At 41.5% G+C, this 15403-nt stretch overlaps 1 protein-coding gene across 2 annotated transcripts in view; it reads left to right on the forward strand.

The window, feature by feature from the left end:
* thsd7ba (thrombospondin, type I, domain containing 7Ba) overlaps window positions 1–15403 on the forward strand; it is a 166079-nt gene that overhangs the window by 51579 nt on the left and 99097 nt on the right. For both annotated transcript variants that reach the window (XM_037110810.1, XM_037110811.1), the window contains exons 3-5: window positions 3681–4527; window positions 8881–9129; window positions 10769–10938. In XM_037110810.1, coding sequence (XP_036966705.1) covers window positions 3681–4527; window positions 8881–9129; window positions 10769–10938 — 1266 coding nt within the window. The remainder of the gene's footprint in view (window positions 1–3680; window positions 4528–8880; window positions 9130–10768; window positions 10939–15403) is intronic.

The following is a 15403-nucleotide window of genomic DNA, read 5'->3' on the forward strand; positions in this document are numbered from 1 at the left end:
AAGAAATCATTGCGTAAGGAAGTGAATGTTTAAGGTCAGGATGACTTTGTTGGGAAGTGATGGATTAGGTGATATTATGGGAATATGGGTGTTCAACCTTGGAAGAGGGGAGATTATAATGTCACCAGTAACTCAAATGTGATAAGGGTTAGCTCCTGTGAGGATAAGAAAATATTATGCACAGAAAGAATGATGTTAGGGTACATTATGGTGTCCAAAACGCAGACATCCTTTTTTGGGAGGAACGTGAGAGGACATGAGGTTATTTTATGCCTGCTTCATGACAATTAAAACCCAATGTCAGGACTGACATGGTGGAAACAACTGAGATGATTTTCTTGACAAATCAAGAGAGAGTGAGGGAACAACACAGGCTTAAATATACCGGGAGTAATTCATTAATGAGGCAAGAAAACAGACAAAGGGTGGAAGTGGAAAGTAAAATTAAACAACATAAAACAGGAAGTCACAAAACTGAAAACCCAAATCATGGTATAATATTTGTTTCCTAACCCTAACCAGGTATTTTTTTTATGCCTCAGCCTAACCAAACCACAACTGTTTGACAATGCTAATAATGGTCCCAAAGGTGTAAATATATGCGATTTGTTTGACAGCATGTCTTATTCTGAAAGTCTAAGCAGATGTTGTGTGACTTGAGGGGAGGCTTTCACGTCCAAAACTGAGACTAGGGTAGGTAGGTAAAGTGTCATAGTTTGAAGCTTAAGGGCACTGACCAAAATGCTGTATTTGACGAGTTGGGAGGGAGAACCTGTTGATTATATCATCATGAGTCACACATGAATTAAACGACATTTAAGTATATGATTTGTACCCTTATTATGGAGCGTTACAGAACCTTCTTGCTGTGCGGCAAGAGTACGAACAGCCACTGCACTGTGGCACCGTCCTCTACCTGTCACTTTAATTTTAATTTAACACAGTTTTCTGCCCCATATGAATAAGTAAAAAGTCATCCTTCTTTTCTTTTCATGCATCTTACATCAACTGAAATACATAAATTTATATCCAAATCCATCTCTTTTTCATAGTATCACATCAACCGTTGATTTGAAGGTGGCTGTGAAAACTCTGCAGCTCCCCGTCTTCACAGAATGAGAATCTGTGGTCAGTCTGAATTTGTGCAAGTATTACACTTTAAACCACAAATCTGATGCCCATGCAAGTTTTCACGATGAAAGAGGAGAAAAAGGTGTCAGCAATTTTGTTCCCTCTCCGACCACGCAGTGCTTCTATGTTCCTCTGTTTGTGTGACAAAAGCACAGTTATTGTCACCCTCACACTTTGATGCTGCCGGTTGTCACGGCCGAGCGCGGCTCTGTTTCACACAGCGGGGCTCAACCACATCATCACTCTGTAATGTTACCGAATACCTAAAATTCAGGCTGATATTCTATTGTACAACTTAACTTTGTGTGAAATTTATTGAACTGAGGTTTTTCATGAGGAGTGAAAATCAGCATTTCGCACCTTTCTGAGTGTTGTGGCCCTAAGCTTTAAATGTCAATATGACCTAATGTTCTCATAATTTGTGTGCACAATATTCATGTGTCAGAGTTTGTTAAATAAAATGTAACCAGAAAGAAAGATGAGAATTGTTTGAGTCAGAACACTCAGAGCCCCCCTCCAGTCAATTTTTTTGGGGGATTTTTCTTTTTGTTCCAACAGTTGAGTGTTTGAGCTTCACCATGTAGGATGATGTGTGTGCACAGTTTCACACTAGAAGGCATAACTTGGGACACCAAGTGGCACTGTGGTAATGTCTGATGACATCCTCTCCTATGATGAAACTGGGTTATCGATACTGTGACGGGTTCCATTGTTCACTTTGGTCATGTTTTGCACTGCAAGCAAAATAATACTACAAAAAAACCCTTTTACAATAAACCAGCCTGTCCTACTGATTAACGTAATTGTATGTTACCAAGTATGAGTTTAAAATTGTATACCAATACAAAAACTAAAGTAGAGCTGGGAATGCATGCAGGAAATAAAGAAAAACACAGGGACTAAAGAACTGATGAAACACAGTTGAAAAAGTTGAAAGAGCACAAAGAGTGGAAGTGAAAAGATGACAAAACATGACACATGAGGAGATAACTTCAAAATAAAACAGGAAGTGAATGAGCCCAAAGAACTCAGTGTTGTAGTTTTCGAAAGTTTGGACCAACTCAGCTGTGAAGAATGCTGAAAGACATCATAGTAACTTTACAACAACAGGAACTTTTTATTTCTCTTCTGTGGCAGTGAACAACACACAGCCTTTCAGTAACTGTTACTCTGCAAACTCAAATAATCTACACACTATCTATGGCCGGCTAAAGTAATGATAGCATGCATTTTTTTGTGACTGCAGCAATGTGCCAGTACACTATTTTATATACCTTTGTTGTAAGTATACAAGAAAGTATGCTTACAGCATTAAAATCCTTTAAATGTCTGTATAGTTTCTTTGCAGACATTTGATACGGCTGGGTGATGAATTTACAAGGAACATGTATTTATGACAGAGCCAATTGAGTTGACTTTAATTTCACCTCTTAGTCTGTTTTTGAACTTCGCAAACAGACCCAACAGGCATTGACTCAATCAATTGTCACGACTGGTGAAAGATGAACTGTTTTTAAACAGCTTCACCGCTTTCCGCTTTTGAAGTTTGACATTGTTAGCAGTTCCTAAAGCTATGAACAGAGAAAAAGAAACTTGCGTTTCTTTCAGGGTTTGGATTTTTCCTCTGCACTCAGTAAAGGGGGGCATAATGTTATTCTAAGTTTTGTTTCTTTTGCAGACGTTAATTTATTTTCTGTACGACCAGAGCTGTTTTTTAAATAATTTCAGCCAGCGATTGTATTGCGTGGTAAGGTCAGATCCTCAGTGTGCTGCAAGCAGTGAGCCAAACTGGAGCAAAATACCAGACATGTCCTTGGTTGGTTCTTTTCTTCTTTTTTTTTTTACTTATGGAGAAGGAATTCAAACTCAGAATTTTCTGTATTTAAAGTTATAGTAATGAGGTAATAATACAAAATATTTATTTGTTCCATAACAGAATGAACACACTGTTCTTTCAGAAAGAATAAGGTCCCTAGAACTCTGTCTGAAGGTGCAGGCAGGGTGCAGCAAGTACTGTATGAACAAAGAAAAACAGTATGAAATTGTGTCGTCCTTTAAGGTCAGTTGGTTTGTTCAGTTTATGAAGTCATGAAAACAGAGAGAGTTTTTTATGCAGTTTGTTTAAACATCCCTGCAGTCACCTTTGAAGAAGTAGCTTCATATCAAGTGTACTTATTGAAATAAAAAACAAGATATTGCTCACAAAATGTTGCAGTTCAGCAAAATGATAGCATATCTGACAATAGTTCCTGAGTGAACAGCTTAGCCCGAGATATTGATCCACTTGGGATCAAGTACCCTAATGAATCTCGTCCCTTGAGACCAAGAAACTAACCTTATTTATTTTTATATATATATATATATTGATGTCTGCCAGTGGTGTGTTCCTTTCTTCCTTTCTCCTTCAGTTCATGAATAAAGCAATCACACAGGTTAAGTGAATGGCCTTGAATTGTACTTGATTGCAAGCTGCCAGATAGCTGCAATTGAAATAATCATTTCAGGTTTTAATGAAAATGCCCTCTCCGTGTGTCTTCTCTCGGTTGCAGGCCAGTGGGGTCACTGTATGGGCGAGGAGTGTGGCTCCGGCGGGGTTCAGACGAGGACAATATGGTGTGTTCACAAGGAGGGCTGGACGACACACCATACCCACTGCCAGCACCTGGACAAGCCAGAGAGCCAGCGGCACTGCTTTAAGGTCTGCGACTGGCACCAGGACCTCTTTGAGTGGGATGTGTCAGACTGGGGGGGCTGTGTTCTTGTCCCTTTCTTTGCCAATGAGCTCCTGCCAAGGACAGCTGAGTGCATCACAGCACAACATGGCATCCAGAGGCGCAAAGTCCACTGTGTACGCACCTCAAACCGCACCACTGTCACCTCACGGATATGCGAGTTCTTTTCCCAGAAGCCAGCTGTTGAGCAGGCGTGCCTCATCCCCTGCCCCCAAGACTGTGTCGTTTCAGACTTCAACTCCTGGTCACTTTGCAGCAAAACCTGCGGCGCTGGCCTGCAGCATCGGACTCGACATGTCTTGGCCACACCAATGTACGGAGGTGCAAACTGTCCCAACCTGACAGAGCTCAGGACTTGTTCTAGCCCTGTTGACTGTCCTGCTGGGGAGGGCGAGTACCAGTACAGCCTTAAAGTAGGGGCGTGGAGCGAGTGCCGACTCCCCCACCACAAGGACACCCTGTTGAGTGGGAGGACCACAGTGGACTTTTCCACCAGCCACAGTGAGAACAACACAGTAACACTGCACACACACACTTCTCACCACCACTCCCACCAACACCACCATCATGCGCACAAGAACCCCATGTCATGGGAACTGGAGGTTGGATACCAGACGCGACATGTCCGCTGCACACGGAGCGACGGCAAGAACGCAATGCTGAGGTAAGTCAAGCACAAATGCTGCAAGTTGTTTTCCTTTTAGCTGCAATCTGAAAGCGTCACCATTGATGAGTTGGGAATGACACTCTGCTTACCAGCAGAAGCTTTAAATTCAATCCAGTTCAATTTAATATATATATTTTTTTTTCCATTGACAAAAGTTGTGGATTGTACCAATAAAACCACTCCATTCCACCATTGTTTTTTGCTACACTTCCAGGTTAGAAGTGAGTCTATACTCAAAGGTGGTGTTAAAACACTGCAGACTGCTGGTTGGTCAGAGACAAATGGAGCAACCAGAATCGTCTTGCTTTTTTTCTTAGTGGTCTTTTGTCTTTCTGCCTTCAGCTTTCCTTATACAAAGTTTGTGTCCTTGTAAAATTTTGTACGGCAGAAAAGTGATGGTATATATGAGTGGTGCAGAGACAAGGTTATCAGTAAGTTGTACATCTGGCAGTATGAGTTACAGTTTTTCAGTTAATGAATGCTGCCGCTTCTCAAGACCCAAAAATGTCTTGTTTGTTTCCCGGAAGCTAGAAAAGTGAAGGGGCTTAGCACTGAAGCCCAGGTAACAGCTCTGTCTACACATGTGAGAGTCCTGTCCGCGGTGAAAATGCAAAACAGATTGAGGTTTACCGTTCTAGAGTGGAACGAACTGATCTGAACTGCAGGGTGGAAGCATGACTTTTCATACAGTGAGAACAGAACAGTGGTGAACCTGAGATGGATACATGAAAGCACGGCGAAAAATATGGCATTTCATTTCAAGTTCTAAGATGAGTTCAATGTAATAATGAAAGCAAGGAGGCTGTGTGAAAAGAGCTGGTTTGTAGTTGTCTAGGGAACGGACCTGTGCAGATAACTGGATTTGTCAAACATTAATCCCTTCTTCCACTGGTGTAGCATATGACAAAGTCATAAAAAAAAGGCTCTGTAGCTTAACGTGGGTGTCAGGTGAAATATTCCTAATGGAGTTGATTGTTTTTATGAATCCTCCACACTCGTATTGTTTTGTAACATGACAGGGACGTGATCAATGGTCATCCCCCCCTCATGATACCAGTGGGTCGTTTGCTCCACGCGGAGGCGTACTCACTGAAACAAAATGGGTTTTATCGATGGTGGTTATTTATTCAATTATAACTAGATTATGTGGGAGCTGGTGTTTCTCACGCGTATTAGCATGGTGGCGAGGCTCCATTGTGGTAAATGTCAAGTGCTGCTCCTCTCCTGTGCCTGCTGTTTGAGTTGTGCCACGGTGCAGGATTTGATAAGAATGGATTTTTCTGCACATGCTAGCACACAAATGAAGTGAGAAACACACACACTCACACACACACACACACACACACACACACACACACACACACACCTCCATACCCACACATAGAGTCCAGAAATATCAACACTCCATCTTGGGCTTTCTTTTCAAGGAGAAGGAAAATCATTGTATATATTACATTGACTGAATGCCACTAAACCTTCTACTTGTTGTAAAGTGACACTATTAGTTGACTGTTTTAATCAAATACCGACTGCTATCTATGGAAGATATAGTAACCGTGTATCAATAATATCATGTCGGAATGATGCATTCATAGTCCATAGATATTTCTTTTGAAAGAGACCTATTATGCTTTCCTTCCATGTTTAATAGGCTCTTGTGCATGTAAAAGATATTCACAGGTAAATAGTCTGCCCCTGAAACACCTCGTCAGTAGTTCCACCTTTAATTCTGTGGCTTGGTGACATCACGATACATCACCATCCCACACATTTGCACAATTTATGCCTAGCAGCTAGTTTGGTGCGGTAAGAATTGATTTAGCACCGCTCTTCTGTACTTGTATGCGATGCTATTCAGAGCAGACTGGGTAAGTCTTAAAGAGGCAGGACCGAAAACAGAGCGTTTCAGACAGAGTGCTGCAGCAGTGGACAGTTTGAGAAAACTGATGTGTTTTTTTTGTTTATGTTTTTTTAAAATTTTTTTTGGAAGAAAGCCTGTCAACCTGCTCTAGTAGCAACCTAAAATAAAAAGTGAGGAGCAGTGCACTGCAATAGCACACAATTGCTAAATAACAGCTAAGCAGTGGCAGCTTTAAGGTTGAAACCCTCACATGTACAATACCGTATTAAGTTTCATACCAATTATGATGTGATGTGTTTCCTGTGCCCCATGCCGTTTGGATGAAGGGGCTTAAATTTGTCTTGTGTGATTGATGCTCGCACGCCATTATCCCTGACGGGGCGCACAAGGTTCATTGGCTTTATGGCTTTAGTGTGAAGAGACCATTTACTGTACAATGCTTGATTAGCATGGTATTTACCAAGGAGCTTTTGAATATGGATTTCCCACCTGAGTTCTGCCTCATTCTGCTTTTCTAATTACACCCTAATTACAAAGTAAAATTCTAAAATGAGCATTGTACCCACATCTTAATAACCTAACTAATTAAATTGTCCAAATTAAAGAATGGGAGCCATAATTACATGACTAATGCACTTGTTTCATATTTCAATGAGCATATCAGCTCTTTGTACCATTTCTGTAAAGGCTGAACTTCATGGCTGAGACCTGTTTTATGATGATGTGTAATAGCTTTGCAAGATGTCATGATGGAGTGGACGCTGCCAAGGTCATTTCTTCATCAGGAACTCATGATATCTTTGAGTTGGTTCTCCTGGCACAGTGGTTGCCAACCTTTTTACGATGTATCCGCACAGCTGTGTTCGACTAAATCAAGTGACCCCTTCATCATTGCAACCATTTATGTTCCAAAAGAGTTCATTTAGAGGTTCAACAGAGCACCCTTGTCCCACCCTCACCTACAATGGTGATGTCAACTTGTTCTCAGTCCCAACTCGTCAAATTCAGCAGCTTGGTCAGTGCCCTAAGCCTCAAACTACGACGCTCCATCTACAACTCCAGGTCAATTTTTTTTTCACATAAAGAGCTCTGCAGTCAAATTAGCAACAATATAATATACACCATCCATTTAGACTTTAAAAATAAAGCATGCTGGCAAACGACAGTCTTTTCTGAACTTAGAAACTCTGACATCTTATTACAACTTGACAACTGAAGACGATTAGCTCAAAACAATTTTTGCAGACTTTTGCTCTTCTGAAATGTTTCAACACTGTATTTTTGTGGATCACGACATCAGTGAAAAACAAGGGAAACGTCAACGATTTTTGAATGATTTGAACATTTAATTGAAACAGTTCATATATGATGAGTTTTGGACTGAAGCAACAAAACAGCTTGGTTAGGTTTAGGAAAACATCAACATTCAGTCATCAAACGCCACTTGTGTCATTGACCTCCGTCACATATGTTATATACGTAGGATAACTAACTCTTTGTTACATACACAAAACAACAAGTCACTCTTGACTTGGTTACAAACAGGACACAAACCTCTGTCACCCGAGGGAAAATCCAGAGAGTGACCCAAGGACTCAAGGGCTCATCTGACTCTTTATACAACTGCTTCTTCAAGGAGAGACACTCGAGGGGAACCTACAGCATCAGATTTTGAAGCGTAGGGCCACTGGCCAGTCTGCTGTATTTGATGTGTTGGGAAAGAGAGCAGGCTAGAAAAGGACCTCTCTGGAGTCAGCGCTGAGTTTGTTTGTTCTTGGCTACTGTAGAAACATGTCAGTGCAACATGGCAAACTCTGTGGATGAGGATCCGCTCCCTCTGCAGATATAACAGGTTCATTCAAAGGAAAAGTAAACACATTGATTCGTAGTTTCAATTGATTATACACCAACAAAATCATAATTCTAAATATGATGTTGTATTTCTGCCACTAAATCCAATATACCAAAGCTTCAAAGTTACGCCTGTTGAACTGTCAATGTTGTTTTTTTTTTTCTACTCCGACACAGAGTTGCAAAGGTCGATGTTCCAACATTTTTCCATTACTTTGAGCTAACCTCATCTCTGCTAACTTGCTACTGTAACTAGTTTTCATGCACTCTTAATTGCAATTGCACACATGTGGATGTATAATTAAATACATGTTGTACTGTACGAACTCTCTATGTACAGAGAGAGTAGAAGTACCTTTGGGGGTACTAGTCCCCCTGGTTGGGAATCAGTATCCTACTGTAGCAGATGGTATTTCTTACAATTGATGTGATTCTGACTTAATAAAATAAAATCTCTGTACCAATCTGATTAAATCCCGACCACACCTAACATCTGTCACTCCTCTGCTTCGTGTTCTCTAACTTTCTTGAGGCAACACCAGTGTCGATCTCTGGCGGGGTTACAAAGATTTGGTGTAATTAAATTTTGCGTCTTTGATGTGTCACAATTCAACGTTGTTTTTCTTCTCAATCTGCAGTCTCTGTACCAAGGACAACTCCCCCCTCACGTTCCAGGCGTGCGTGATGCCCAAAGACTGTCAGACGTCTGATTGGTCATCGTGGAGTCCCTGCTCCAAGACCTGCCGTTCCAGCGACCTGTCTCCTGGTTACCGCCTCCGGTCACGGATCATGACTCAGATTCCAGTCGCAGGGGGCAAACGGTGTCCTGCCCTTGAGGAAAAAGAAGCTTGCAACATCATGGGAGATTTACTTCCAATCTGCCCCAGGTAGTTTCTCAGCAGTGACGGCTATCATCTCTCTCTGAGCTCGCAGTCCTCGGAAACAAAAAGCTTTGTTCGTGTGTGATCTCCCCATGCAGATGTTTATGCATCAAATGTCAAAGTCTGAAACCAAATAATGATTTTTAATTTTGCCTCTCTGAGCTTTTTCACCTGAACAATTATGCGAGAAAAGCCTAGAGGCTGCAAATATTCATGATCTCACCATTGAATTACTCTGTGCATATTTTTCGGCATTCCCTCAATTATCTTGCGACACCTCCACTAACCTTCTGTACTGTCGGGAGCTTTTTCACTCAGCGGACATGACATGGATGACAAGCAGTGTTTGACAGAGCCTCATTGTTTCAGGAGTGTTTGGGTTAAGATAAAAGGCCTTTGCCTAATATCACACGCAGTAAACAAAGTAATCAATAGAGAATTATTTTCCCTGTTGGTAGATTTTGTTTCATTTGCTAAATCTACATGGAGTGCCTGAGAGCAGAGGATTTACATGATTAGGGAAAACTCATTACGGAAATTAAGCATTTGATAGATTACTACAGGCTGTTGTTCTGGTAAAACCCTTCCAATAATATTGCTTTATGCACCACTGCATTTTTCATAGTTGGAGCTAAACATTTGTTTAGAAGTTTCCAAATCAAAACAATCACGCAATCCCTCCTCCTGTCGTACTGTGAGAGAGGCTTTTACCAGAGACTGCTCCCATTAATTTGTCTCTTGCTTTGTGCGGCTCTCCTGAAACAACACCGCTGTGTATACTGATACTTTATCCTTTTTTCAATAAGCTCATTCATCTGTTGTTTTCTGAATGGATTGCAGCTCCTGAAAACACATGACACCCTTAGTCGTCAGGATAAAGTACCGGCAGTTAACGTTTCTACAAACCCACTGATATGTGCACATTTGTACGAGTCATATTGACATTTCAGCAAAATGTGTCACGTCTCGTTTGCGTTACACGGTTGTGACGAGGGGATGGTGGAGGACTTAGAGGCGAGAAGGTTGCCAAAGTAACTGCATTTTTAAACTGCATTCTAACTTTTGTTAGCATGACACCACTGGTCAATTTTAAGTGGACCTTGAGAACATTTTCATTTGTGTTTGTAGGGGTATTTTAAGCCAAAATATGATCTTTTCCCAGCACTGACCAAGTAGTTTTTGCGCCTTAATCAAACCAGACAATAAGCACAGTGATGTCACAAAATAAAATAGAAAGTAAACCTAAAGATATTTAAAGATGCAACATAGAGAAATGTAAAGCAAAAAAAAACAAAAAAACAAAAAAAACATCTATTTTTGAGAAATGAGAACATTTCAGGATGTGTTTCTGGTACTCAAAGCAGGTATTTCAAGCCAATACATGATATTTTCCTAACTCTAAGCAAGTGGTCTATGTGTCTTAACCTAACCACCATCACACCGTTAAATAGAAAACTGATTTGGATAAAAAAAACAAAAAACGTAGAGGTACAACATATTGTTGGTTTGCAGAAACCTGCACTGCCTGCATTTATCCTGGGCTGACATCCTAAAAGAAACAGTGTCTTCAGTCGTGACACGATCTGATTGCCATTTCCTTGTTTGTACTGCAAATGTCTTTACATGCTTGTCTGCTCTCTGCCAGGTATGTGTGGAGGGCCACTGACTGGGGAGAGTGTCGCGTCCTCCCTTTACTGAGCCAGCAGGATCGGCGGCAGGCTAACATCAGTATTCTGTGCGGCGGCGGGATCCAGACCAGGAAGACCTACTGCGTTCAAGTCCCTGATGACTCAGCACCACATCACAGGAAAGAGGGTGAGAAAAATCCGCATTCATCCCCTTTGACCCGGGGCCCGCTGGAAGCACGCGGCGACTCGAGAGATGCACCAGAAATAAATTCAGAGTAAACTCAGCGGTGTGTTTTCATATAAGCTGTGAGCATAAATTATTTACGTTAAGGTTAGCAGCAGAGCATTATGTCGCACCAGGAAAACAATCATGAGCACGCTGTGTTGCTGCAGCTGAAGCATGTTCAAAGTGCAAGCAGTCAATGAGGATTATCATTTTATTTGGACTGTGCTTTCCTGTGCTACAGAACACTGTGGCCGAGGCTGCTGTGGATCCACCACTCCCTATGTGAAAGAGCTCAATTTTACCTCGAAAGGTTTTATTGTCTTTTTATGTTTGTTTGTTTCAGACAACTAGCACTTTGGTGTGGCATCAGTATACATTTTACCTCAGTTTGATATAAAATGTTTGCACTTATTTTGCGCTGAAAGCCTCGCAGGGCAGTGTGAAAATGGAAATACCCTTCCTCACGGCATACAGCGAAACAACTGTTTGCCTAGAATGTGTTTCATTTTGCAGGGGTGCCACACCTCCTGGCAATGTTTGACATTTGGGGGAATGCTCTTACTTTCCTTCCTCTCGAGGTAGTTAGATGAAAAGATACCACTCTCATGTCTGTGTGGTTTATATAAGGCCAGCAGCCGGTTGGCTTTGCTCAGCAGGAAAGAACAGAAAAAGAAGAATGCAAAAAACAGAATAGGTCACCTGGGTCCGTCCAAAAGGTAGCACAGTAGCTCCTCTACAGCTTATTGATTGAACACATTATATCTCTTTTGAATCCATATTAAGCCAAAATGTAAAGCCAACACGTTAGGGTTGTACAGAGGGTTTATTTCCTGTCCTTTTCTGGAGTCTTGACTTCGCCAGGAGCTGTTTTTGTTTCTCTATTTTGTGCCATCTCGCCTCTTCGCTCGTTCCGTCCTCATGCCTGTGACTCTGAAATCAATCTCAGCGCACCACAGTAAAGGATGTCTCAGTTTCCAACATGCTCTTAAGGAGAGAGGAACAAGGACAGAGGAGGCGATCCATAGGAGGGTAGAAGCGAGGGTGCACAGGTGTATCCTTTTCAGAAGTTCTTTCCAAAGGCGTGACATGTAATCGGAAAATGAAAAAAAACATGGTGGAGGCGGGACTCAAATGTGTTGCTTTCCTCTCCCTCTTAAGGTGCTGTTCTGATCACAGTCCTTAATGACATCTCACCTTGGTGTCATTTATGTCGCCTTATGCCACGTTGTGAGTCGCACCATAATCGGAGCACAAGTTTTCACAAACACCGTTTTGCTCATCAGACAGAGATCACAAAGCACAACAGCAGACGACAGCGAAACAACGGGCGTATGATGCAGCTTCGCCACACGCCATGCTGAGCTGATGTCTGTTGAATATGTTTCTCCGAGGCAGTGACGTCTCATTTCGTTAAATGCCTGTCCTCTCTCCTCGTGTCTCTTGCTCGCCTCCTCCGCTCGCATCTCGTGTCAGGCGGACTTAGACACGCTGAGAGCAGTTGAGGTGGGACAGAAACTAGAAGGGCGGCAGGTTTAGTGACTGCGCTGCGCCGGAAAATCTACATGAAGTAGTGTTACGAGCAGAATAACCCCGAAGACTAAGTTACAACTAATCAGCTTTCATAAGTAATCAAGAGCTATTGTGAACTCTGCTGCAGGTTGAGAAGTGCGTCACTGGCAATGAAAAAATGGACAGACCCTTCAGACTGTTTGAAATAAATTAGTCCAACATTTGCAAGTTGTGTAAGGATGATTGTGAATTGCAGAGAGAGAGAAAAAAAAAACATTTTTACCATTCACGTAACAGTAATTTTTGTTAAATCAGGACTCTCATTTCCTTTTCAGATAACAACCAATCTCACTAGCATCTTAATGGAAATGCCCCTGTTGGAGTGCACTGTAGACGATATGTGTAAAACAGTAAAAACATTTTTTTAAAAAGACATTATTATTGTTGTTGTTATTATGATTGTCGAGCCTGCTGTTTATGCGCTCCAAGTCCAGACAGTTGATGTACGAGCACGTCAGGAGGATCGGTCATCGCCGGTATCATAACTAGCTTAGCACAAGATTTCATGGAACATCTCTGCCGCTGTAGGTCACACATGAATTATCCATCGCACACGAAGAGTGTTATCATTACAGCCACTAAGTTTAAAAGTATAATTCCTTTAGCTTTTTTTTTTCTTTTTCAGCCTCGCCTCCCCTCTGCAGTTAGTGTTCGTGTGGGAAACCTAACCGACTAAATCACTTTAATGCGGGGGCGGACACAGTAACTCGAACACCTAGGATTGCATTATATCGTACAAGCATCTGTGTAATTGTGGCTGGCCCGGATTGTAGGGGGGGGGATGGGCATTTTCACAAAACAAGTAAAACAGTTTTACGAGGTGGAGAAACTGTTGCAGGCTCGCTGGGCAGCGTGTGTTCACATCAAATCAAATGCGGCGAAACAGGTATAGTATTAAAGGGGGGGATGAATTTGTTTACTCCGAACATCGAGAAGGAACGGCTCATCCTTCCCACTGTGACTTATGCTCATTTTATTATGCATTATGTTGGTATCATGCAGATTTAACAGCCTGTAGTGAGGTGTAAACAGGTGGCTTCAGTTAAGGGGAGTCAGTTCATATAGAGAATAAAAGTTAGAAAAGAAGAAAGTTGCTTAAAAGGGGAGAGAGCCAAAACAAAATCAAACTTTAATCTTTTCCTGAGCCTTGGAAACTCTCTCTGTATTTGATATACATTACTTATACATAGCTTGTGCTACACAATCGAGGGACTAACAGCGTGTTGAAAAAAATCTGTGGTTAACCTCGACTCCGAAGTGTTGTCTTTCATCTCCTGGAGGCACTTCTTCATCAGAGGTCATAGGATTTAAATACAGCTGGCACCACAGTAAGATTGGTTGACGTAATGACCCTTTCTTCTTTTTCAGCCTCCGTGGGTGCTGATCAAGCAGTGAGCCACGGCATCGAGTTTCCTGCCCAACTCAAATGCGGGCAGGGCTCAGCTGCCTATTGTGACATTTGACCTCCTTTTTACTGCATCAAATGACTAATGAAACCCAAAATGACGAGACAAATGAACACAGATCATCAAACCAAAGCACTGATATTGTTCGGTATTGTCGCTGGTTAAGAAAAAGGTAAAATAAAAACAGATTCCCTGTGAACTCTTACTGCTTATGGTGCATATGCATATTCCATATAATCGCCACGCTAAAAATATACACAGTGAATTGCAGCCTGTCTTGTTTTTGCTGTTTCAGCATATGTACTTAAAGCCCTAATAGCAGGAATTAAAGCCTGTCCCCAAGCTGTTTCCATGAGAGCACAAGATTACAATGTCAACGCTGCCAGAAGCAGAAGCGTAACATTATGCATGTCAATGCATAAACAAAAATAACAAAAAATAACAAAAAAAATACAAAAAAAAATACAAAACAAAACAATGTAGGTCTCATTTATAGCATATCTGTCTTTGGATGCAAATTAGTGACCTGATGATTATTCTTTATTTTTTTCTAGTGAATTGATTAACATTTTGTATCTATAGCCATGTCCCCGAGGCCTCCTCTGATCAGATCCACTCAGCTGGTTTTCGTGCCTTCACTGTGTCTGTTTCCAGCTCCTGACTATGCGTTCAGGAAAGCATTTGCCTTTTTTTTTTTTCCTGCACTTGCCCATTTTTGACTCAATGCAAAGAATATACACCTGATAAATATTTCACAGTGTAGACCTTTGACCTAACCCTCTTCACATTTGCCATGCCCCGCAAAAGTTTCAAGATTGTGTTTTCAAAGTTTCCCCCGTTGTTCAGCAACACCTCATTCCGCATGCTACCCCGTCTCTTCCCCTTCTTCTTTATTCCAAACAAAGTCCTCTTTCCGCAGCCAGAATCACAAAACTCATCACTTCCTTTTTCGTGGGAGTTTCGTTGGAAAGAAACATTAAAGCTTTGGAATAAAAGAGAGAGAAACCTGGAGGCGGACACGATCCTCTAATCACAGTTGGTAGGTATCGCTCAGAGATGAAAAGCAACAGCTTAGATATATTTGTACTCAAAATGTAAAAAAGATTTAGTGTGATTATCTGTGTAAACAACCCAAGAGCTCTACAAGTTCTCCAGGTTGTATGTGAAAGCTAAAGTTAATTACTTTTCGGCAGATACATTGGTGTGAACTGAGACGAGGAGAAGCGTGCTGAGTTCGGTGGGTGCCAGAATCACCAAGGCAACCAGTGTTTGTGAACTGTGGCAAAAAGAAAGTGATACAGTTCTCACAATGAAAAAAAAAAAGGAAATGAAACAAATTGAAAGTTTAAGGCTTATTTAAAATCAATCACTGCAAGAAAGTAACAGGAGCGAATGCAAACCAAGTGCTTCATTCATCTTTTTAATTAAGCGCAGTGGGTAGCTTGTAATGG

This window comes from Acanthopagrus latus, chromosome 9 (assembly GCF_904848185.1).
Source record: "Acanthopagrus latus isolate v.2019 chromosome 9, fAcaLat1.1, whole genome shotgun sequence".
Classification (NCBI taxonomy): Eukaryota; Metazoa; Chordata; class Actinopteri; order Spariformes; family Sparidae; genus Acanthopagrus; species Acanthopagrus latus.